Genomic DNA, 24,782 nt, shown 5'->3' on the forward strand with positions numbered 1-24,782 from the left:
GACAGACGAGAACCACTTCCGGCAGTAGCGCGAGTGGTTTGAGTCCACTCACCCGCCGGCTGCAGTGCCCCAGCCTGCTCGTCGCCGAGGGCAGCCCCCTGCATCCGCCCCTGCTCACGCGTCGCATCTGCAGCAGCCTCCAAGTGGTGCCGTTGAGCTGGGCACAGGCAGGCTGCCCCTCCCGTCCTGGCCCCCGTCAAACCTGACGGTAAGCAGAAGAGCAAGAGGCCCTGGGACGGGTGACCCAGAGAGAGGTAGCTGCTTTCTGGGGGATGGTGTAGGCACCTCTCCCTCCCCTGGAGGAGGGCCAGGCGGAGAATTTGGAAATCTCGACAGGAGAGTAGTTTCCTCCCTCTCTGGGTCCCAGGAGGGCACGGAGAGTTGCGGACGGCCAAGCACCGGACCTCACTCATCCTCCTCCTTCGCCAGATGGCAGCTGCGGGCGGTTCGAGAGCGTCAACAAAGGCCCTACTCACGCACCCTCTGCCAACCCGTGGAACCAGGTGAGCCCTGCACCCCACACTCGCACCACACTCCGGCCTGCTCACAAGCCGCCCGAGTTGGGCCCCTGTGTTCCACCTCGCTGCCCCACTGCGGGTACGGCTGTGGTTCTGCTGGTCCCGCTTGTACGGTTCTTAGGCGCCTGGTCAGCGCTACCCAGCCCGTCTCGCTGGCTTCTGCGAACCATCAGCCTCGGCTATGCGATTCAGATCGCCCGGCTTCCCCCCAAGCTCTGCGGTGTCCGCTTCACTACAGTGGAAGCGTCCGATGCCCCTGTCTTGCGGAAAGAGATCGCAGTCCTACTGGCGAAGGCCGCGATAGAGCCGGTCCCTCCAGCCGATATGAGGAAGGGGCTTTACAGCCCGTACCTCATTGTACCCAAGAAAAGCGGTGGGTTACGACCGGTCTTGGATCTGCGAGTTTTGAATCGGGCCCTCTATCGGCTACAGTTCAAAATGTTGACACAGAAACGCATTTTCAGGTGCGTCCGTCCCCAAGATTGGTTTGCAGCGATCGACCTGAAGGACGTGTACTTTCATGTGTCCATACTTCCGCGGCACAGACCTTTTCTGCGGCTTGCGTTCGAAGGACTAGCATATCAGTACAAGGTCCTGCCCTTCCGGCTGTCCCAGTCTCCCTGTGTCTTCACGGAAGTCACGGAGGCAGCTCTCGTTCCTCTCAGAGAGCAGAGTGTTCGCATTCTCAATTGGCTGATACTAGCACAGTCTCGAGATCAGTTGTGCGAGCACAGGGATGTGGTGCTCCGGCACCTGAGCCTGTTGGGCCTTCAGGTCAGCTGGGAAAAGAGCAAACTCTCACCATTGCAGAGGATCTCTTTTCTCGGTATGGAGTTGGATTCGGTCGAACAGACAGCACGCCTCACAGAGGAACGTGCGCGGTCGGTGCTAGCCTGCTTGAATACGTCCAAGAGCAGGACGGCGGTCCCACTGAAACTCTTTCAGAGGCTCCTGGGGCATATGGTGGCCACAGCGGCACTTACACCGCTCGGCCTATCACATATGAGACTGCTCCGGCACTGGCTTTATGGCCGAGTCCCGAGGTGGGCGTGGAAGCGCGGCACTCACCGGGTCCAAGTTACACCGGCCTGTCGCCAAACCCTCACTCCGTGGTCAGATCTGGCATTCCTATGGGCAGGGGTGCCCCTAGAGCAGATCTCCAGGCATGCTGTGGTTTACACGCATGCCTCCACCACCGCCGGGGGGGCCACATACAACGGGCATGCAGTCTCAGGGGTTTGGACGGGCCCGCAGCTGCAGTGGCACATCAATTGCCTAGAGTTGTTAGCAACGCACCTTGCCTTGAACCGTCTCAAAGGTCTCTTACGAGGCAAGCCTGTGCTGGTCCGATTGGACAACACTGCGACTGTTGCGTACATCAACCACCAAGGTGGTCTGCGCTCTCGACACATCTTGCAACTCGCCCGCCACCTCCTCCTTTGGAGTCAGAAGGTTCTGAGGTCACTTCGTGCTGTTCACATTCCAGGCCTGCTCAGTCGTACAGCCGACGAGCTGTCTTGAGCAATGCTCCCGGGAGAATGGCGACTCCATCCCCTGACGGTCCAGCTGATTTGGAGGCGGTTCAGAGCCGCTCAGGTAGACCTGTTTGCTGCTCCAGAGACCTCTCACTGCCAGGCTTTCTACTCCCTGACCGAGGGAACTCTCGGCACGGACGCACTGGCACACAGCTGGCCGCGGGACCTACGCAAGTATGCGTTTCCCCCAGTGAGCCTTCTCGCACAGACGTTGTGCAAAGTCCAGGAGGACGAGGAGCAAGTCTTACTAGTAGCGCCATATTGGCCTACTCGGACCTGGTTCCCCGAACTAGTGCTCCTCTCGACAGCCCCTCCTTGGCTGCTTCCTCTGAGGAGGGATTTACTGACTCAGAGACGGGGCACCATTTGGCACCCGCGTCCAGACCTTTGGAAACTCCATGTTTGGTCCCTGGACGGGACGCGGAGGTTCTAGGTGACCTACCCCAAGAGGTAGTTAACACCATCACTTCGGCAAGAGCACCGTCTACGAGACACGCCTATGCCTTGAAGTGGAACCTGTTCGTTGAGTGGTGTTCTTCTCGCCGAGAAGACCCCCGAAGATGCCCGATTGCGGCCGTGCTATCCTTTTTGCAGCAAGGGTTGGAGCGAAGGCTGTCTCCCTCCACCCTCAAAGTCCAGGTTGCTGCTATTGCTGCGTACCATGACCCTGTGAATGGGAAGTCTTTGGGTAAGCATGACCTCATCATCAGGTTCCTTAGAGGGGCCAGGAGGTTAAATCCATCCCGGCCCCCCTGTATACCCTCTTGGGACCTGTCTCTAGTGCTTAAATCACTACAGCAGGGCCCATTCGAGCCTTTGCATTCAGTTGAGCTAAAGTTTCTTTCATTGAAAACTGTGCTCCTGCTTGCACTGGCCTCCATCAAGAGGGTAGGGGACCTGCATGCATTTTCGGTCAACGATTCGTGCCTAGAGTTCGGGCCAGCTGACTCCCAGGTAATCCTGAGGCCCCGGCCTGGCTACGTGCCCAAGGTTCCCACTACACCCTTCAAAGACCAAGTGGTGAACCTGCAAGCGCTGCCCCTGGAGGAGGCAGACCCAGCCCTGGCTTTGCTTTGTCCTGTTCGAGCATTAAGGTGCTACGTGGACCGGACGCAAAGCTTCAGGACCTCAGACCAGCTCTTTGTCTGTTACGGAGGCCGGCAGAAGGGGAATGCCGTCTCTAAGCAGAGGATGGCCCACTGGATTGTGGATGCCATAACCCTGGCTTATCAGGCTCAGGATGTGCCCTGCCCGTTCAGGCTTCGAGCTCACTCAACTAGAAGTGTTGCATCCTCCTGGGCGCTGGCTCGTGGCGCCTCGCTGACAGATATTTGTAGAGCGGCGGGCTGGGCGACCCCTAACACGTTCGCTAGGTTCTATAGCCTTCGTGTAGAGCCGGTATCCTCCTGTGTTCTCACCTCAAACGGGTAGTGGCACTGAGAGGCCCCGGTTAGTGTCGGCTTGCTAAAACTGCTCCAGAGTGTCGGAACTGTAGACCCTGTTGAGTTCCTCCATCACCCTAGGCAGCTGGACGCGGCGGAACGTCCGGCGCCAGGCCTTCATGATGAATCCGTGAGAACCATGGAAGGCTGGGCTCCATATTGAGACCTAAGCGGTACTCGTATGCGTATAGTCCACGGTATAGCCTTAGAGCCCGTGTTTCCCCGGCAGACTTCTGCCTTCCCAAGAGGGTTTTAATCACCTCAAATTTCTCCGTATACTCCTAAACGGATGCTATATGTGTATTTGCCTCCGAGACCTCCTTCGGGAAGGATGGGGCTTCCGCAGCGTCCCGGCTCCAAGCGGACCGGGTACGTTTTCCCAGTGTTATCCAATCTCACCCAGTGAGGTAGTGCTTTGACAATGGTGAGTGGAGCTACTTGTTCTGAGCCCCGGCCTACACCTAATAGGGGCGCAGGCGGCTCGCACAGGGCACTGGAAGGGGCAGCACCCATCAGAATCAGAATCAGAATCAGAAAGAGCTTTATTGCCAAGTGTGTTTGCGCATACAAGGAATTTGTTTTAGTGACATAAACTTCCAGTACACAGAGACACCAACACACAGACACAAAAAAAAAAAAAAAAAAAAAAAAAAAAAAAAAAATAAATAAAAAAAAAATAAAAAAAAAAAATAAAAAAAAAGGTAGTCAAATAAATAAGTGTATATACAATTGTGCTATAAATGATAATGGAATAGGATTGAAAAAGATGCAGGGATGTACTAGGATGGAGGGGTAACAAATAAATATAAGGATGTTGCACTTGTTTGCATAAGCATAAGTGGGGAACATTTAACTGTTCATGAGGTAGATTGCCTGGGGGAAGAAACTGTTTTTGTGCCTTGCTGTTCTGGTATTTGCGGCTCTGAGACGCCGGCCAGATGGCAAAAGTTCAAAAATGGGGTGACTTGGATGTGAGGGATCCAGAGTGATTTTATGAGCCCTTTTCCTCACTCTGGATGTATACAGTTCTTGAAGGGTGGGCAGGGGAGCACCAATAATCCTTTCAGCAGTCCGAACAGTTCTCTGTAGTCTTCTGATGTCTGATTTTGTTGCTGAGCCAAACCAGACAGTTATAGAAGTACACAGTACAGACTCAATGACGGCTGAGTAGAACTGTTTCAGCAGCTCCTGTGGCAAGTTAAACTTCCTCAGCTGGCGAAGGAAATACAACCTTTGTTGGGCCTTTTTTACAATGGAGTCAATGTGATTGTCCCACTTCAGGTCCTGAGAGATGGTGGTTCCCAGGAATCTGAATGACTCCACTGCAGTCACAGGGCTGTTCATGATGGTGAGTGGGGAAAGTGCAGGGGGGTTTCTCCTGAAGTCCACGATCATCTCCACTGTTTTGAGCGTGTTCAGCTCCAGGTTGTTAAGACTGCACCAGACAGCCAGCTGCTCAACCTCTTGTCTGTAAGCAGACTCATCACCGTCCTGAATGAGGCTTTATTTCAAGATATGATAAAATGCTTTAGATACCCAAGATATGATAAAATGCTTTAGATACCCATGGCGCTTTGATAGGGATCCCATATTCGTCGGTCATCCGACGTGGCGTCGAGAGTGACCGACTGAAAGGGAACGTCTCGGTTACGTATGGTAACCCTCGTTCCCTGAAGGAGGGAACGGAGACGCCACGTCCCGTCGCCATGGTTGCTGTACCGCCGCTGAGCTGCCGGGTTCCCGGCTCGGCTCCTCAGCGAAAAACTGGTATGCATTGCACCTGCTGCCCTCTTATACTCACGCAGTGATCAGCGGCAGCTGGATGCAATAATTGCATGCCAATGTGCATTGGCTCGTTTAGTTTACACTCGAAGTAGATTGGTCTATCGAAGCGATATCCTATATTCGTCGGTCATCCGACGTGGCGTCTCCGTTCCCTCCTTCAGGGAACGAGGGTTACCATACGTAACCGAGACGTTCTGTGTAACTGCCCTCATTGTATCCATAGGAAGTCACTTTCATTTCTTTGACTTCCTTTGGTCCTCTTTCAATGCATGTGTTTGCCAGCCCACCTCCTTCAGGAAGGGCTGGGCTCTGTTTATGTGAGTGCAAGTATGTTTTTGGTGGGTGGTACATGGCATGACCAAAATCTTATATAGCTGTATGAGTAATTTTTGAGCCACTTTTTATAAAGTATCTTGAAATAATACATACTAAACAAAGACAACTAATAGAAAGTGACAGTAATTTTATCAATATATATAAAGATATCTTCATATTTTAGGATTATTGTCACAACATTATATACAGTACTTTTGTTGCATTGGCAATAGACTGAAATGTATGCTATGTATCTTACTCACTAATAATCTTCATTCAGTCAGTGAGTTTTTTAAGGAATAGTTCACCCATTAATGAAAATTATGTCATTACTCACCTTCATATTGTTTCAAGCCCATAAGACATTTTTCCATGCAATTGAAATTTAAATGCTTTAGAATGTTCATCAAGGCATGTAAATGTAATCCTTAAAATGTAATCTTCTAAGCAGGAATAATATATGTTTATGATAAACATATTTAATTTAAGCTTTTATTTACCATATTTGATGTGCTATATGCATGTGCATTGATCAGTGTTTTAATGTGAATAAAAGACTTGGATTAGACTTTAACTGTTTGATTAATATGTTTTTTACAAGCTCTTTATGACAGTTTTGGTTGCGGGAACTTTCAGTGGAGGGACAAAAATCTCTCAGGTGATCTATTCATTTAGGGAAATTATTGAATTAGTGGACTCATGAACCACATCAGTCTGATTTATAAATTAATAATTATTTTAATACACACTGGCCAAGACTGCATTTATTTGAACAAAAATACAGTAAAAACGGTAATGTTGCAGAATATTAAAACAATAGTTTTCTATTTTAATTCAGTGTCACATGTCCCTTCAGAAATCATTTAAATATGCTAATTTGGTGCTCAAGAAATATTTCTTATTAATTCTTAACAGTTGTGCTGCTTAATATTACACGATAGTATTCAGTTGTTTAATAGTGAACAATACTATTCATAAAAAATACTTTGTTCACCAGGGAAACATATTGATAACAAGTGTCAGTAAAGACATTTATAATGTTACAAAATATTTCAGTTTTAAATAATTGCTGTTCTTCTGAACTTCCCATTCATCGAAGAAAAATACAGTGGTTTCCTCAAACATATTAAGCATCAAAAATGTTTTATAGAACCATTATTAGGAGTTAAGCACTAATGTTAACTGATAATAACTGAGCACCAAATCAGCATAGAATGATTATTGAAGGATCATGTGACACTGAAGACTGTGAGTATTGATGCTGAAAATTCAGTTTTTCCAACACAGGAAAAAATTAATTTCGTCCCCTTGGAATTATAAGGTTCTATCTGCATTCTGAGTAGTTTTGATATATTGAGCTTCAAAGTTTTTGTGTTCCATTGGACTGTGTAGATAGAACCTTATTGTTTTTTAAATAAAAAGTCCCATAACGTACAAAACATAAAAAAAAAAAAAAAAAAAAAAAAAAAAAAAAAAAAAAAATCTATCAAATAATATAAATACGTTGACACAGAATAAGAAAATGTGAATAACTCAATTTTGACAAAGGGGACAATTTGAAATATATTTAAGTAGAAAACAATTCTTTGAAATTGTAATAATATGTCAAAATATTAGTGTTTTTACTATATTTTTGGTCACTAAAATGAAGCCTTGGTGATCAGAAGAGACTTCTAATACATTTTGACCGGTATTGTAGGTTGATTTTAGCTTGTAGAATAAATGCCAATAGTGACCTCAGTAATAAGTTTCACTTATTAAAATAGCAGATGGACGCTGAACATGAGTCATTTGGGTTGAAAACTTATAAATATCCAGTACATATCAAATGGTCTGGAACAGACTTTGCAATAGTGGTAAAAGCACATTTAATCACACTTATGTGTTGTGACATTACTATATCGATCCACTCTAACGTTAGTCAGACTCAGCGCTGCATCAATGTTTAGTCTCTCTGAAAAGCCTGCATGATACTGTCTTGTTTAAAAATTAATCTGTAGCAAAGTAAAGTAAACAAACAGTGTTTCACTGACAACGTTCAAGAAAGACTTTTTCACAATTTATAATCTTGTAATGTCATCTGTATGGTTCTGTTGATGGAGTAATCCTGTGTTTGCGTGTTTCTAGCATTTCCTCTCCTCCTACTACAAGCGTATATCATTGGGCGGGGCTAAAGAGGGAGTGATGTAGAAGCAGGCACCGATCTTCTCCTGTGGAGGCGGTGCTTAGCCACACTATTACATCATAAAGCGGCACATTACAAAACTAGTTGTTTTCTGAACTTGTTTTTAAACTAACGAGAAAGTTTAGAGTTTTGAAACTTACAGGGTGTTTTTATAATATGTTGACCTGTTATATGTCAAAAGGGGGATTTGATTTCTCAGTTCATGACCCTTTGATGATAGTTAATATTAATGTAATCAATGTTGTGGCAATAAAAGCAAGTCATGAACATAAACCCTTACCCACAGCCTGCCCCACATGTCTTCTATCAGTAAAAGATCCAGTTACACACAGAAATACATCATATCTTAAAGTAAAATGGCTTGTGAAAGCCATTTAATGTTGATTTTTTTATCTTGAAGAGTTCATCGCTGTCATGCAGCATATTGGCTGCGGTAGAGCTACTGAACTTTTCATGTATACTTGCTGTGATGCGCTCAGCACACACTGATGTGGGGTCATTCTCTAACTGCTTATGCAATTCTGGTATTTCTCATAGCTGTGTTTAATGGCTATGAAAGGACTTCTATTACTTGAAGCCCTCTGTCTCTTTTGTTGAGTTGAAAGGCTCTGATAGCTGGCCTGTATGCTTGTGAATGAATTCCTCAGTCAACAAAGAGCCTTTGGGACAACATGCTGAGCAGACCGAGCCACTACATGTTGCCTAGGTTACGAAGTCTACAAAAGCCACCCCTGGCCACACCAGCGTGGTTTCTTATCTCTACTGAGGGAGGACACTAATTAATAGGCAGACATACTGTCACATCACTGACCCTCAGGCATATATAATGGGGTTTTAGGATGTGTGCACTTATGATCGTGTCAGAATTAAAACGATGTGTGCTGCATTCATGTTGTGACTTTAGAAAAATTCTCTATGCAACATGATTTGATGTGGCAGTATCATATATTTGTATATTTGTACTTTACCTGACTATTTTAACACCATGCCAGTTTATTTTGGTTTAGTATGGCAAATGTCTCTGCCTTATGACATGAAAAGCAGAAGAAAGTGATCATTTTATGCTTTTAGGAGTCTTCAGAAAGAACCAGGCATTGGTGAAACATACACTATGCAATGAAATAGCGGTGATGTGTTGCCTGAAAAAACAACGTCAAGTCAACTGAAGGCACCTTTTTATATAGCGCTTTATATAACAGTGAGCAGCTTCACAGTGAAGTAACAGAATCAATGATGCAAACATAATGAAATATGAAGCAAATCCAAATTCTGCTGTACAATCGTGTCATTATTCAGCTCAAGTCAGTTGAGTGTTGATTCAGTTCAGTTCAGAACAGCGATAAGCAGCTCAATTGAAGACAGTATGTCTATATAAGTTGTGTTAATTTTGAATGGATGTCAATGGAGAAAGATTTTTAGCAGCAGGGCTAACTAGTACATGGTAATCAGTTAAAGTTACCAAGAGAAGTCATACTTAGCTGGTCATTTGATCTCAACATGGGTGGCCCATGAGACGCTCTCTATGTGGAATAAAACATCTTTTTATTAGACTTCCAATTTGATTTGAACTGATTTGACATAAAAATATTTTTATTTAATATTTATATATTTTTTATTTTTTAATACTTTACTAAACTGGGTAAATTTGCATGAGGCTGAAATCCGGTAAAAAGCAGGTGAGAGTGGAAAGTTCTATGGCTGATTTACTGACAGTGTGCAAATGAAAGAACACGGACATAGCTGGATCATTTACACAATGACCGTATAAATGGGTTAAGACAACACATTTTTTTTTTTTTTTTTGGTGGTGGTGGTGGTGGGGGGGGGGGGTATTAAATATTTGTGCAAAAGGGATTGACTTCTGCAAGTCTTAGTAAATCACCTTGCATGAATTATTTAAATACTCTCTTTAAATACATGTGCAATAAGGTCATGTGCAAAAATAACTGTCCATGACTTTTTAATCACTATTGTTTCACTGCATGCCATAATTAAATCCTGACAGTAATTTTTAACGCCAAAAGAGGGTTTGCGCAGGCCAGGCTGTAAATGTGAATGTGTAATGTTGCACAAATTACAGAATTCAATTTGTATTACCGGATGGGTTATATCTTGCATTAAGGCAAGTGCTATCTGTCTCATGTATTAAAGCCTACAGATTAAGCATATTTCTTTGAACAAGGACAGTCATGTATTATTTTGGTTGTCAAAGTAATTACTCCGCTGTGAGTATAATGCATAAATAGCCATACAATTGTAGATTTGCCAAATGACATTTACAGGTTTTATTAGCCAGCACATTATAGCAGCGGCAGTCATCACACAGTTGGTGATCTGATAAATCAGATATTTAGCTATTTGTCTCCTATTGAGCAAATATTTTGATGTATACACTATTTCTTTATTATTCACTAATGGATTTACCAATCAGATTTTTTGACACACACATCTTGCCTTACAAAGCAGTTATAGTAGTATTGTGGAAAAGGTCTGTTGATGATAGGGTTATTGTAACTAAATGAAACTCAAATTAAATAAACCGTCAAACTAATAAAAAACCACATCAAAATGAATTTAAAAAAAAGTATATAAAACTACAGTGCTTCTCAAAAGTCTGAGACTACACTGAAATTCAGATTTCCAATGTTTTTAAAAAGCGCATACTAAAAGTAATATGACTGTCCAAATCACAACTTTAGCAATGTTATTTCCTAGGTGCATGCAGGAGATTTTTAAGAGGGGTCAATAAGTCAATAAAAAAAATAAATAAAAAATTATTAATTATTAACTTAAAAAAATTAACAAATGAATGATTGAATGAATGAAAGATTAAGTGAATGAGTGAATAACTGAAATGAGAACAGAAAATCTAAAACAAAACAAAAAACGTTTAATAATCAAAATATTAATAAAACCTATAGCCTAATACCATCTTAGTAGTACTAAAATAACACTGGTTAATGCATCAATAACTTCAACTCCACCGATAACTTTATGTAGTTCATGTAATTCATGGTTGTAAAACCAGTTATATTTGTTTCTAACAACTCCATCTAGCAGCCCCAGGTCATTTGATTTTGGGAACTTTTTTTGCAATGTCTTAAGAGAGTTTTATCAAAAGGTGGTAATATGGGAAACTATAAAAGTGAAGTACAAAAGCATTCACACATAAAATAGAATTCATTTTCCACTAGCAAGTAGAAATACAGTATATTAATGTTTAATCTCTGCAGTCAGATATTGTGTGTTTGTGAACTGGGTCCAATAAATGACTTTACTGCGCCAGTGCTGAAAGCATGCTTGTTAGCAGCATGGCTCCAGTGTTTATTCAGAGCTGTCGTTTGGGTGGGTGTTCGTGCTCTCTGAAGCCAGTATCCAACAGAGCCGTATTTGATTCCGTCAGTGATCCAGACTGACCCCCTCAGTATCAGTTTTCTGACTGAGCACTCTGTAGTCATGTTTTCACACAGGTCCAGGTTGCAATACTCTGGCTCACAACAATGCAACTTCCTTATTCTGTGTATTCGGTTCCCATAGCCTGAAATATTGTAGATGTCAAGAGTACAGCTATAAAAATTACTGTTTTAAAAGGAATAGTTCCCCAGACATGAAAATTATCTGAAAATGTACTCACCTTTGGGCCATTCAAGATGTAGAAAAGTTAGTTTTTTCGTCAGAACAGATTTGGAAAAGATTTAGCATTACATCACTTGCTCACCAATGGATACTCTGCAGTGAGTGTGTGCCATATATTTGAATGGCCTGAATGTGAGGATATATTGATTGAATGATTGATTGATTGGAGAATACCAATGGGAAAATATATTAATGTCCAAGGGTAGCTTTTTGAGTTCTCAGGAGAACACTAACTCCAGATGGTAAAACGTGTCATCATTCTGACGCAATCGACCCGGGTTTTTCAATCTGACTATTGGCTAACTTTTTTCACCCTTTTCAAATTACAAATCACATCAGAAAAGCATTTATTTTCGAGTACATTTGTGTTTTTCTACTGTATGTTAGTCGACACTTTAAAAGAAGTGTACTTATTTAAAGCACTCCAGAAGATTATTAAAACTTACTTTGATGTACTTTTAAGGTAAAATGTAGTTTTAAGGAAAACATTTAAATTGACATTAAAGGGGGGGTGAAATGCTCGTTTTCACTCAATATCCTGTTAATCTTGAGTACCTATAGAGTAGTACTGCACCCTTCATGACTCCAAAAAGTCTTTAGTTTTATTATATTTATAAGAGAAAGATAGTCTGTACCGATTTTTCCCGGAAAAACACGAGCGTCTGTAGGCGTGACATGTGGGCGGAGCTAAAGAATCATGAGCACGAGTAGGCTTTCGCGTTTGGAAGCTGTGACACAGACCCAGAGGCTGAAATTTAACAAGAGCAGCATCAGCAAATGCGTCTGTATGTGGTATGTACTGAAACTGTATATACTTGCTTAGCGGTTTTGGAAAATGACTAAGTTCCACTTTATGTCGTCTTTTTTTTTTTTTTTTTTTTTAAGCTGTACATGTGGAAAGTGCAGTTTGATGACAACATCGCATGTTGTTTACTTGATGTGCTCACGCGCCGATAGCTAAGTTAACAACACAGAGATATTTGAAGCAGTTTTACTCACCGCCTGCGGTTCCAACACACGATCGTGACCCTTTTTCATAGGGATTACATCATCCTTAAGAAATAAACGATGTGCAAATCCGTCGTCAAACTGGGCCTCGTTTGTAAAACAAGCATCTTCGAAATGCAGGGAACAAACAAAAACACTTGCACAACTCCGTTGATGCTCTGTAAAAATAAACTCCATCCACTGGTCCCTTAATGCTGTTTCTCTTTTGGTAATCTGTGCAGGGTTGTCTTGCCCTGGTAACCAAAAACACACTTCTTTTGTGACTTTTCGCGATGCTCTCGCTCTGATCAGTGAATCGCTCTGATCAGTGAAATGTCTGTGCTGCTCAGCCTCGCTATACGGGAGTGCGCGCTCTTCCGGCAGAAGTGCCTCAGGACCCATATAAGGAAATTCCGCTCCATCTAACGTCACACAGAGCCATACTCGAAAAAAAACTTTCCGAAACTTGTGACAAACCGGAAGAGGTTTTTTTGGAACAAAAATACTCCTTCAAACGTACAACTTAATTTTTTAAACTTTGTCCATGTTTAGCATGGGAATCCAACTCTTTAACAGTGTAAAAAACTCAGTATGCATGAAATAGCATTTCACCCCCCCTTTAATAGAAAGTGTTTTAAGAAATAATAAAGAAAGTATAATGTTGTTCAGTAGAGTTTTATAAAATTATACTTTTAAGATTTTAATATTTCAATACAATTAAGCACAGATCTTTTCCACAAGGGTTTACCTGATAAAAGAACACCAGAGAAGGCATTTAATCAGGAGTTGTCGCATCATTTAGTTCAATCAAACAGATGAAAATTTGCCTGAATGACTAAATCTGGCACATTTACATACTAGACTTGTTTACTCATGTTTACACATTAATCTGTATTGTCCTTTAAAAAATACTAATACAATTGGTGTAAGATTGTGCATTTAAATGCATTCAGTGTCACATCAGTGTCATTTTCCTTTTGTAGACTTTGTTCTTTGACACGTTTCATCATCAGGGGAATGCCAACATCTCTCTGTTTGACCCTCACAGAGTCCCCGCTGAAAGGAGATGACAATCAGCTAGATCGATCTTTTTCTGACTCGTCCTTGTTCAACCACTGGGGCCAGGATCTGGGGCCAGAGAGCCGTAGAGCGGCCCTCAAGATGTTTCAGTATTATGGTTACAACGGTTACCTCAGCGACCGCCTCTCCATGGACAGACCCATCCCAGACTACAGACCTGAAGGGTGAGTGGCTGTCTGTCTGTCTGTCTGTCTGTCCTTTATTCACTGTCACAGTGACGTCTGAGTGAACTAATGTGATGGTTGAGCACAAATCCATGTTAGCAGTCAGCAGATGCACTGTGTTAATTTCTCACTGAAATACGATGGTAATATACTAGTGTTCTGAGTTTTCTCAGAGGAGGCAAACAAGAGTAGTGTGTTCTCAAAAATACATTTTGATGAGAAAATGATTGCCTTCTTTTTGCCTCCTCATGTCCACCACACACCAATGATATGTGTTGATATGATTATATATGCTATACACTTTCAGAAAAAAAGGTACAAAAGCTGTCACTGGGGTGGTACCTTTTCCAAATTTTCAAATTTTAGGTACTTATATGTATTTTTAAGGTACCAATATGGACTCTTCTTCTGTACCATTTTGTTTTCTAAAAGTGTAAAATGATTACCATATTCATGTACAATGGAATTTATATTGTACCCCAAAGTACACTACTTTGTTTACATGTTGAAAGACATTTCTTATGATTACCAAGGCTACATTTATTTGATGAAAAATACAGTAAAAATAGTAAAAAGTGTACAGTCAAATAATATTACAAATGAACATTTTCTATTTTAATATATGTAAAATTTTATTTATTGCTGACTTGGTGCTCAAGAAACAATTCTTCTTCTTCTTTTTCTTCTTCTTCTTCTTCTTCTTCGTCTTATTATTATTATTATTATTATGAAAATTTATTATGATTATGATGATGATGATTATTATTATTATTATTATCATTATCATTATTATTGTTATTATTATCAATATTGAAAAAGTTTCTACTGCTTAATGTCTACTTGCGGTCGAATGATTTCTTGAAAATTCATCTTTGTCATCACTGAAATAAATTTTATTTTAAAATATATTCAAATAGAAAACAGTTAATTTAATTTGTAAAAATATTTGACAATATTACCATATTTGATGTATTTTTTTTATCAGATAAACGAAGTGTGAGTGAGGATAACAAACATATTTCCAAAACAAACAAGCAAACAAACAAACAAAACACGTAATGTTTAAAGAAAAAAAAAAAGTAGCGTATAATCATACTGCTGAAAATGTGTGTGATGTAAACCCCACTACTGTTTCAGTAAATGATTAAATTCACTGTAAATTATTATTATTTTTATTTTTATTTTTTTCTGTTATGGGTTGAAAGCATGGCAACACATGCTTTTACACCATCCGTCTCTATTTTGACAGGCTTTGAAAGAGGTGTGTGTGGAGAAACATAATTACTCCATAGCCTGTAATCACTGGATGTGTTTTGCTGGCAGCAACAAAAAGAACTCCTTCACATCTGATCACATGTTCTTTTCTCACCGTGAAGCCAAATTGCTATTGAGAACCTGGGTCTGAAAACCTTCAAAACCCACTTGTTATAAACTCAAGTCTGCCAAGAACATCAAAACATTACCTGTCATTGTAAAGACCCCCATATTTCCCAAAAAGATCCTGTTTGTCAAATTGCCATTTTGTCTTTTGTTTGATTTCTCAGTTATTTCCACATAAAGGAAACAAAATAGGGCCTACAACTGAAGATTAAGTCATTTTATAATAAATTATCAAAAGAAGTCAGCTAACCTTATGAAAATGCTGATGTAAACCTCAGGAGGTCAAACTAAATATATAAGCTTTTTTATTTACCATAAATTCTGCATGAGGTTTGCAGTTTTGCAACTTTGTTACAAAACTTTAGGACAATTTTGGGTCTAAATAAAGTCTAAAACTCAGATTTGTGGGATCTTATGTTATGTTAACAACAATTATTCAATGAACATTAATTAAATAGAAAACATTTCTCAAATTTAAGAAGTACCGGTCAAAATTTTGGAATAATTTAGAATTTGTAATGTTTTTATTATTATTATTATTATTATTATTATTATTATTATTATTATTATTATTATTATTATTATTATTATTAATTTTATTTTTATATCTTACATTCTTCAGGACTGAATTTATTGAATCAAAAACTATAATATTTTTACAATTTAAAATAAATGATTTTCTATTATACTTTTTTACATATTTCATCATTCTTGTGAATTAACAGCTGTTATTTTTTCAGTCTTCGTTGTAACACATTTTTTAATTTTTTTAGAAATCAATTAATTTGCTGATTATTTAGAATTGGTGCTGATTGAAATATATATATTTGTAACATTTTAAATGTCTTTAACTTTTGATAAATTTAATGTTGTAGTATTGTTATTATTATTATTTAAATATTAAAGCTCCCACAAAATTATTAGGCAGAACTTAATAATAATAATAATAATAATAATAATAATAATACATTTTAAATAAAATAAAATAACAGTTCTCAGCCCTCCTCGCTGTTAATCTATGAATTTTTGTTTACATTATTAATCATAATTTCTTCAAATAAGTTGGTTAACAGTTTTGAATGGTTAAGCATTTATTATTAAATTAGATTATTTAATTGATTTTGAAACCAACATAATCTCAAAATTCTGATTATAATTTATTTTAGTTGTTGGATACTTTCAAGAAAGTCAAGACCTCATTGTAAGCTGATGTGTTTAAAACGAGCTACTTTGCATACTTGAATTTAGTAATTCTATAACAAATCATACTTGGGTTTTGTGTGTTAGAAGTAAAAGGACATCAATTTGTACTCTATTCTTGGAAATCCATCTACACATTAACATGTGTGCTCCGTCGTTTCATCTGTCCCCGCAGGTGCAAAAACATGTCTTACCCGTCCAACCTTCCGCAGGTTAGTATAGTCTTCATCTTTGTGAACGAGGCGCTCTCAGTCATTCTGCGCTCCATCCATTCGGTCATGAACAGAACCCCGCGCCACCTGCTCAAAGAGATCATACTGGTAGATGACAACAGCAATAACGGTAGGTTTACAAACAGCACAATGTACTTAATATTTTTCTATTGTGAAGTGTGTGTCTCACAAGCTCTAAGTAGTGAGGGCCACTAATGTGAAGCATTGGCGTAACTACTTCCTGAGAGACTCAAAAAAAGCAGCAGCAACCTCATGCATTTATTTTAGTGCTCTCTTGTGTTGGACTTCCTAGTTCTCAGTGTGAGGCTTATCGTCTTAATAATTACCGCTGTTTGGCTTCTCAATATTCTGCCTTCAGTCGAACACTTCCGTCTGCTTAATTAGCTGCTTTGCTCATTGGATTAAAGTGACTAGTGATGGAATACTAATCAGCTGCACACTGAGAAATATTTACCCCAGAAAGCTTAAACCTAAGAAACATGATGAATTACTCTGTTTCTCCAACATCATGCACCTCATGTTCTGGACTATTGTTGCATGTAGTGGGTTTGTCTGCTGGCCTTTTTGTTCATTATTACTTTAATTTCCACCAATTTGGTGCTGCAGTAAGTGCATTAATTTGACAGACTGATAAATCTCCTGTTATATTTAATATTTATTTTAAGAAATGAAAGAACAAAAGGTTGGGATGGTACATTATCTTGTATTTCAGCTATTTTGTGATTATTGCATTTATTATCAAATTGTCTACATTGAGAACAAAAAGAAGTTGATTAATTTTTTTCTGAATTATTCTGTTACTATTTTGTGAAACAAATGTTAATTTAATTCTAGTGTACACGTAATTTCCCAATTTATAAATAAATGTATTATTATATTGCATTTTATATATTTTAATTATATTATATACCTTATCTTCCAGAGATTTCTGATTGTTGGTAACAGCTGTTGGTAGCCATTGAACTTGAATTTGTATTTATTTTTTATATTGTGGAAGTCATACTTTTAATTTGACATTATTACAAAATTCACATTTTAAAATTTTACTTAATTGTCAAGGAAAAATTGTGAAAGTATAGTCTTAGTACACATAAGTGTCCTTTTATTTTATTTATTATCCACAAGAACAGATATTGTTTTTATATACTTTTAAGATTTGGAGACTACAATTAAGCACACTTCGTTTTTTTTTTACTTGGTATCACAGGATCCCAACAATTATAAAGATTAATGTAGAAGACGCCTAAACATTTCATCTTGAAAAATACCACAAAACCTAAGAAGCTTCACAGAATCATCTGCAAAGATGTTCAAACTGCTCTGCAGAAATGTCATGGTTGTGCATAGATAAATGCTGCTGAGTCATGCAGAGTTTCTTTTAGATTTTTTTTTAATCATATTTCTTTTGAATGAATGTCTTACCCCCTCCCCCCAAAAAAAATAAAAATAAAATAAAAAATAAGTAAACAAACAACAATAAACACAAAAACATGCCTTCTTTGACATAGTGTCATTCCATCCTTTGTGTCTGGGCATAGTGTGTCATCTGACGCTGATTTAGTTATGTCATTACGGCTAGAATTATTAGTTAATGAATTAGATTCATCAGCACTAACTGTTGTCAACCCGTGGCTCTATGGAAGCTGACAGGTCCTTTCAGTTGTGAATATTATCTCTTGACATCAATCCTTAATGTGAGAGCCACTTCTGGGTTCAGCTTACACTTTATTCTACTGCGGCAGACACCATGACCAACATGAAGAGAAAGAGGGTAAAGTGACCCAGATGATTCTGCATTAATTGGACCATTTCAAGGACTAGCGTCCCGCAGCTGGCATAATCTTGTGATTCCTGACAGCTTTATCTTTACATTAATAGATGAAGGTTGTGAAGCGGCCACTCAACATGAGACTTTATGTCAGTGGGACCGACAGAGAATCTGTCAAACTTCAGTGAAGGCCAACGAAAATTAAATCTCGCTCTCCTCAAAACCTGAGAATGAACTGGATTTTTTTTTTTTTTTTTTTTCTGCAGTGGACAAATTATGAATAATCACCATTAGAAGCAGAATTGCATGCAATATAAGACTTGTTTTCAGATAATCCATAATGATCAGTTACTCAAACTTGAAAATATGCTGTAAATTATAATTTTTTTTACTTGGAAACGATTTTGATAAATATAGCATCACATCACTTGAACGAATCCTCTGCAGTCAATGGGTGCCGTCAGAATGAGAGTTCAAAAATGCAGCCAAAGGAGCCACAGTACTTTTTGTAGAGCTCTCTTGGCTGGCAATTGTTGGTTTTGAGCTGTAAGATGGAGTGATGAATTATATTGGATGATATTGGTTGAGAGCTTCACATTCAGATCAATACATCTTAGCTGTCCCAGCTCCTGGAGTCCATATTGACGTACACAAAGATTGAATTATTCTCTTTCTATGACCAGGGATAATAAGGACATCTTCCAGCAGGCAAGCAGGCTTCCTCACAGAACTTGAGCAAACTTCATTGGGTCTCTATAAGATTAACAGAGAAGACAGATTACCCTATGACAGATGTATTAAATAAGGTGTTTATGTATACCTCTTTTTTTCTAGAAAATAAATGCAAGACTTACTGACTTGACAAAGCCTTGTTGAAAAGTTTCAAAAACTTCTAAGTCTAATGGTTTATACGCCTCAAATGACAGAAAAAAGTACAGTTTGTACTGATAAGTGCACTTTGTAATGTCAAATGAAATATTTTACTTTAAAGTGCATTTTAAATGATTATATTGTAATAATTGTTGTCATGCTTTAAAGAAGGACACTTATTTTAATGTGTTGGCCAGTATACTAAAGCAAGTTAATATTTCTGAATGTACTAAATTGCAACACCATCATATATTTCAATAAACGACAGTCAGTTTTCAATAGAAAGTTTACAAAAAATGCTTGTCAGCACATTCAGCAGTATACTTTAACCATATTTATTATCAAATTAGATAAACGTCCTACTTAAATGGGCCAAAGAAGCACTTGAAATTTCAACTAGTTCCATTTAATATAAATTTAAACTATAACAAATTACAACTTAATTGCAAATAACATACAGTTGGGTGTCTGTAAAGATGATATTCAGTTCATACTTAAATATTATTTTAAAGTCATTTTAAAAGTATGGCAACGTGAACTTGTTTTTCACAAGAGATCCTGCAAAAATGAATCCTTGTTTAAGTTTAAGTTTAACATCATGGACTTCAAATGCTTTGACACCCAATAAGATTGCTTAGAGACCTTCAGCTTGTCAGTCTTCTTTTATATTATAATATTATAATGGCTAACAGTAGATTCAGTCAAGCTTAATGTTTGGTTTTGAGCAAAACAAGTAAACAAGAAAAAAGAAGTGCACTTCCGATAATGGTGATGAAAGATTGATGCTTTCAGTCATGAGCAGCTCTGAGATAATGGACCTGCTATCCTTTGTTTTATTTTGATAGTATCTTCACCAGTTCTTCCAATCAATTGCTATTTGTTCCCTTATGTTAATCAGTCATCTTCGACAGAGATGAAAGTTCTGCTCTAATGAGCTTTGAAGAAAGTTTTTGGTGAGGTTGAGGATGGAGGGATTTTCGCTGTCAAATAAAATCAGAAGACAGATTTCATTTAGTGTCTCCCGGTTCAATCATAAAACTCATATTTGCAGGCGGGGGTAAAGCATTAGAGCAATTTGTAGAGCCACAAGCTGTTCATATCCAATGTTCTCTGACTTTTGAAAGAGACATTCTCTTCACGTTCACTTGTGCAATTCCACAATCTCAGTGATCGATGAGAGACGCCATTCGCTCAAGGATAAACTCAATAAGCATGAGCCTGGCTGAACACAACATCTCACTCAATGGCAAGGTGTATTACAAAGTGACCTTTAGCTTCTGGCATACCTGTGGTCAGTGTCAGGATCATTAACGGCAAGGAAATAGAGACAAACAACTGTCAGATAACAATCGCTGTGATTGGTCTATATTACAAGTTCAGTCAATCATCACTGGAATAATTCTCTCTGAAGAATATACTTCATATCACCATCTCTTTCTAACAGAGATTTCTTTTTTTTAACATAGATTGAAATATTTTGTTTCCTTTCAAAATTGTCAGTTAAACACTTTTGTAGTATGTTTTACAAGATACAACTATTGTGAACTTTTAGAGGAATGTGGATAAAATTGTTTAATGGTTGGTTTTGAGCAGCTTTTTAAAGTAATAATAATAATAATCATTAGTATTAGTAGTAATAAAATCCACCCAGGTTTTGTATATGTGTTATGGTGTTTTTGTTGAAGAAGCAAAAACTTATGTAAGCAGATGCATATGTAAAATAATGCAATCATAAAACATTAAACAGCATGAAAATCTAATGTTAATGGAGAGTTTCAGGTATTACGTGTTGGCATACTGGTGCCCCCCAATCTCAGAAATTGCTAGTAAATTTCACAAAAATTACTTAGTCACTAATAATTACAAACCAACAGCAAGTAACACATGGAATTTATAGAATTTAAAGAATAGAAAGACTGCAGCATACTCCAATCCATAACTGAAAAATGTATTTGCAGTGTAAAACTCGTTTGAAACTCAGATGCTAGTAAACATGCACAGCAGGAGTGATGGCGCAACTTTAAATGCTCACAAATGAAGGGTTTGAAGGACTGCACCAAGAAACAATTGTGCACAAAATAATTTGCGGCTCAAAGAGTTGATGAGCCATTTCACTATATTACGCTGTTAAGTGGTTTTTAAAAACCTTTTTGTACCGCTGGGCCTTGTCTGGATGAGTTTTATTTTTTTTATTCATTATGATCATTTATTTGTTTTAACAGCAACAGATAATTGAGTTGGCGGAATTAATTCTCTCCCTGTCCCTTGGCTACACCATCTGCGAAATCATCAAACATGTTTGTCATGCAAACCTAATAGAAAATCAATGTAGCCCCAGCAAACAGGGAATAAGACGATTAGGCCCTCAATTGAGTAAACTGCACTAACGCCTACCAAAAAAAAATAACATTGTGGTACCATGATTCGGTCATGCTTTCAGATGTATTATCATGCTTTTTTGACTTATAGCATGATACTAAATGATAACCATATCCATATATCCATCCACTTTTCCACAAACATGGCATAACCACTGTAGCAGTCCCCCACAAAAAAATAAATAAATACAAATTATGGTAATAAAATTTAGCATTTCATGTAGTTTGAGATCTCAAGAATGTTCTAAAAGAATACATTTTAAAGTTGATCCATTTCAGTCTTTACACCAGCCTTTTATGAAATATACTAATGAATATGTTGTATGGATGGTGGAATCATGTCTGTCTTTATCCTTTTCACATCAACATCCACTTTCTCTTCAAGATCTTACAGTCCCTCTCACCAGTTTCTTCTCTGACATGTAGACATTGAGGTAAAATAAAAAATAAATCATAGGAATTCAATTTAACAGTGAAGCATAACACATGAAGGTCCCAAATGAAAACTTAATGACACTTTTTCTTGCTTTGCATTTTATATTCATGTGAGGCACCTTCATTTTGACTTGTTGCTTTGTTTGCATTGTTAAAGTTTTATCGATATTGAACAGTAGATCTTAGATCAATGTTGAAAATTGTTTGCTTAATATTGATATAGTAACTGTGATACACTACCATTCAAAAGTTTGGGGTTAGTAAGATAACAAATAAATGCAAACAAAAATAAAAATTAAATTAAATATCTTTTTTTTCTTCTATATCAAATAAATTAAATTTTTAAACTTGCTATTCATCAAAGAAAATTTATATATATATATATATATATATATATATATATATATATATATATATATATATATATATATATATATATATATATCCCTTGTGGATTGTTCAAATACACTACCCTTTCGAGTTGTTCGTGAATGAAAACATCCACCCAATTAAACTGCTGTAAAAATGTATCAGATTCATATTTTTTTCAATTTTTTTTTTGCATAAATCTGTTAATCAACTTCAGTTTTGATCAAAATTACCAAATGTTTAAAAAAAATCCAAGAATTTAACACTTTAATTGCCAAGTTCATAAATGATGTCACTGATTTGGGGGGAAAAAACACACAAAATGACTTATTTTCAATATAAAAGTAATTGTGGCTGGATTTTTTTTACTTTTTATAACAGTCCTGGGCATGTCAAAGATTAGTAGCAACATTGGCTTTGATACATTTTTAGTTTTTGTGCAGCATTAGATTACATTTTTTTCTCCCTAATTAGTTGTTGGTGGCTGTTTTTGCCCCATTGACTTCCATTATAACGACATTTTTTGATTGCAAAGCCATGACACCAGTGTTAATTTTGACACAAAATTTTAATTTAGTTTTAGTCTTAGTCTTTTGACTATAATTATTTTTAGTTTTAGTCAAGTTTTAGTCATCTGATTTGTTTTAATTTTAGTCTTATTTTAGTCGAATAAAATTGCTTGGTATTTTAGTCGACTAAAATAAGACTAAAATCAATAACCGATTTACTAGACAATTTTTTACTGCTGGTATAGGAAACAAACTTAACCAAAATATATAAAACACAAATTCAACTTTATTACAACACAACTGTGTCTTTATTTCAATTTAAAAGCTTTTATGCAGCAACAAACACTGTCATGATAATGTAAACAATTACTAGCTGCCAATTGACCATCAATAAAAGAAAAAAAAAGTTAGGTCCAGGGCCTTAAAGCTTACAGCTGAGCTGAAAAATAAGTGCAAACATTTTTAATTTAAAGTAAATATTTAATAAGTTGGCAGCTAGGTGGATAAAAAAAAGTACAAGATTTTATAAGGTATTCATTTGTCTAGCAATATTGTATGTTTTAAATACCACAATATTGCTAGATTAGTATGTATAATGATAGGATGTGAACAGTCACGTTTCACATGACTAATCTAGAAATATTTGTGATATTGTCAACAAGTAGAACATTATAAAATATACTAAACATTGGAATTAATCAAATGTATGTCGCATAATTTTACGCATTAGTATGGTGCTCTCAACTAACTTGAAGGAGGGGCTATTTTACAGTACTTTTCAGTTCGTAATATTTAATGCTACAACATCTACGCACAGCAGACTTCCAATTTTGCTTAGCTCAATAAACAAAAGAACATCGTTGTGAATTTACCTTTGAGAAAATGTCAGAGTGGCTCGTCTGTAAATGTCTTTTCAAATTGGTTGTGTTCTTGCCACGAATGATCGCTCCGCATACTTTACACTTTGTTTTGTTTTGTCCGTCGTCACACGTGAAGTGAGCCCACAAGTCTCCCCTTCTTTTTTCCCAGCTGTGGACATTTTGTCACTCTTTTAGACATCACCTATTCGAATGCCGTCTTCCCGGGAGCTCAGTCAAAAACTGAATACCTTCGCTTCACGTCTCAATAAGTCAGGCTCTGATTGGTTCTCTTCTCTCATGCAGTCTGTTCTGTTTTTGCCGGTTCTTTTGTTGATTCCTCGCATCTCTCCCGTGTGCTGATTACATTTTCGTCACATTCTATTTTCGTCTCATCCTTTATTCGTTGACGATAATGTAAATCAATTTAGTCATAGTTTTAGTCTCCATCAGTGACTTATTTTTTAGTTTTCGTTTCATTTTCGTCCGCAAAAATATATTCGTGACGAAAATAATGCCGAAAATATTTAGTCAACGAAATTAACACTGCATGACACCATATAATCATGCATTCTTGATTGTTTGTGGTTTTCCCTTTTGGGAAGAGGTAAAATTTGTTATTTTTACAGTTGATCACTAGGTGGGACCATTAACCCTTTAGATAGGCCTGTGCAAAAAAAGGTTTAATTTCTGGCTTGTATATGGAGTTATATGGAGTATAACAGCAAATTATAGTGTTTGTGTGTGTGTGAGATTCTTGATTGTTGGTGGTTTTCCCTGTTGGCAAGAGGTAACATTTGTTATTTTTACAGTTGATCACTAGGTGGGACCATTAACCCTTTGGATAGGCCTGTGCAAAAAAAGCTTAGTTTCTGACTTGTATATGAAGCTATATGGAGTATAACAGCATATTATATTGTGTGTGTATGTGTGTGTGTTTGAGAAAGAGAGAGACAGAGTGTGTGAGAGAGACCTTTGCGCATTTACCTTGATGTATTTCAGAAAATCAAAATGTAAACCTCAGCTCTCAGAACTACATGGAGTAAACAAAAGTGTATTTATGCACCTGCTGCATTTTAATGGTTGTGAAAGTATTCATTTGTTAAGTGATGATGTAAGAAGCGTTTCCGGGTCCA

General features: G+C 38.0%; 1 protein-coding gene across 1 annotated transcript in view; it reads left to right on the top strand.

Annotated features, from left to right (window-relative positions):
• The window catches only part of LOC128016507 (polypeptide N-acetylgalactosaminyltransferase 18), a 139,692-nt gene that overhangs the window by 44,641 nt on the left and 70,269 nt on the right, over nucleotides 1-24,782 (top strand). The window contains exons 2-3 of the mRNA XM_052601056.1: nucleotides 13,452-13,647; nucleotides 16,403-16,569. Of these exons, the coding sequence (XP_052457016.1) occupies nucleotides 13,452-13,647; nucleotides 16,403-16,569 (363 nt within the window). The remainder of the gene's footprint in view (nucleotides 1-13,451; nucleotides 13,648-16,402; nucleotides 16,570-24,782) is intronic.

The sequence above is a fragment of the Carassius gibelio genome, chromosome A7 (assembly GCF_023724105.1).
Source record: "Carassius gibelio isolate Cgi1373 ecotype wild population from Czech Republic chromosome A7, carGib1.2-hapl.c, whole genome shotgun sequence".
NCBI classification, from domain to species: Eukaryota; Metazoa; Chordata; class Actinopteri; order Cypriniformes; family Cyprinidae; genus Carassius; species Carassius gibelio.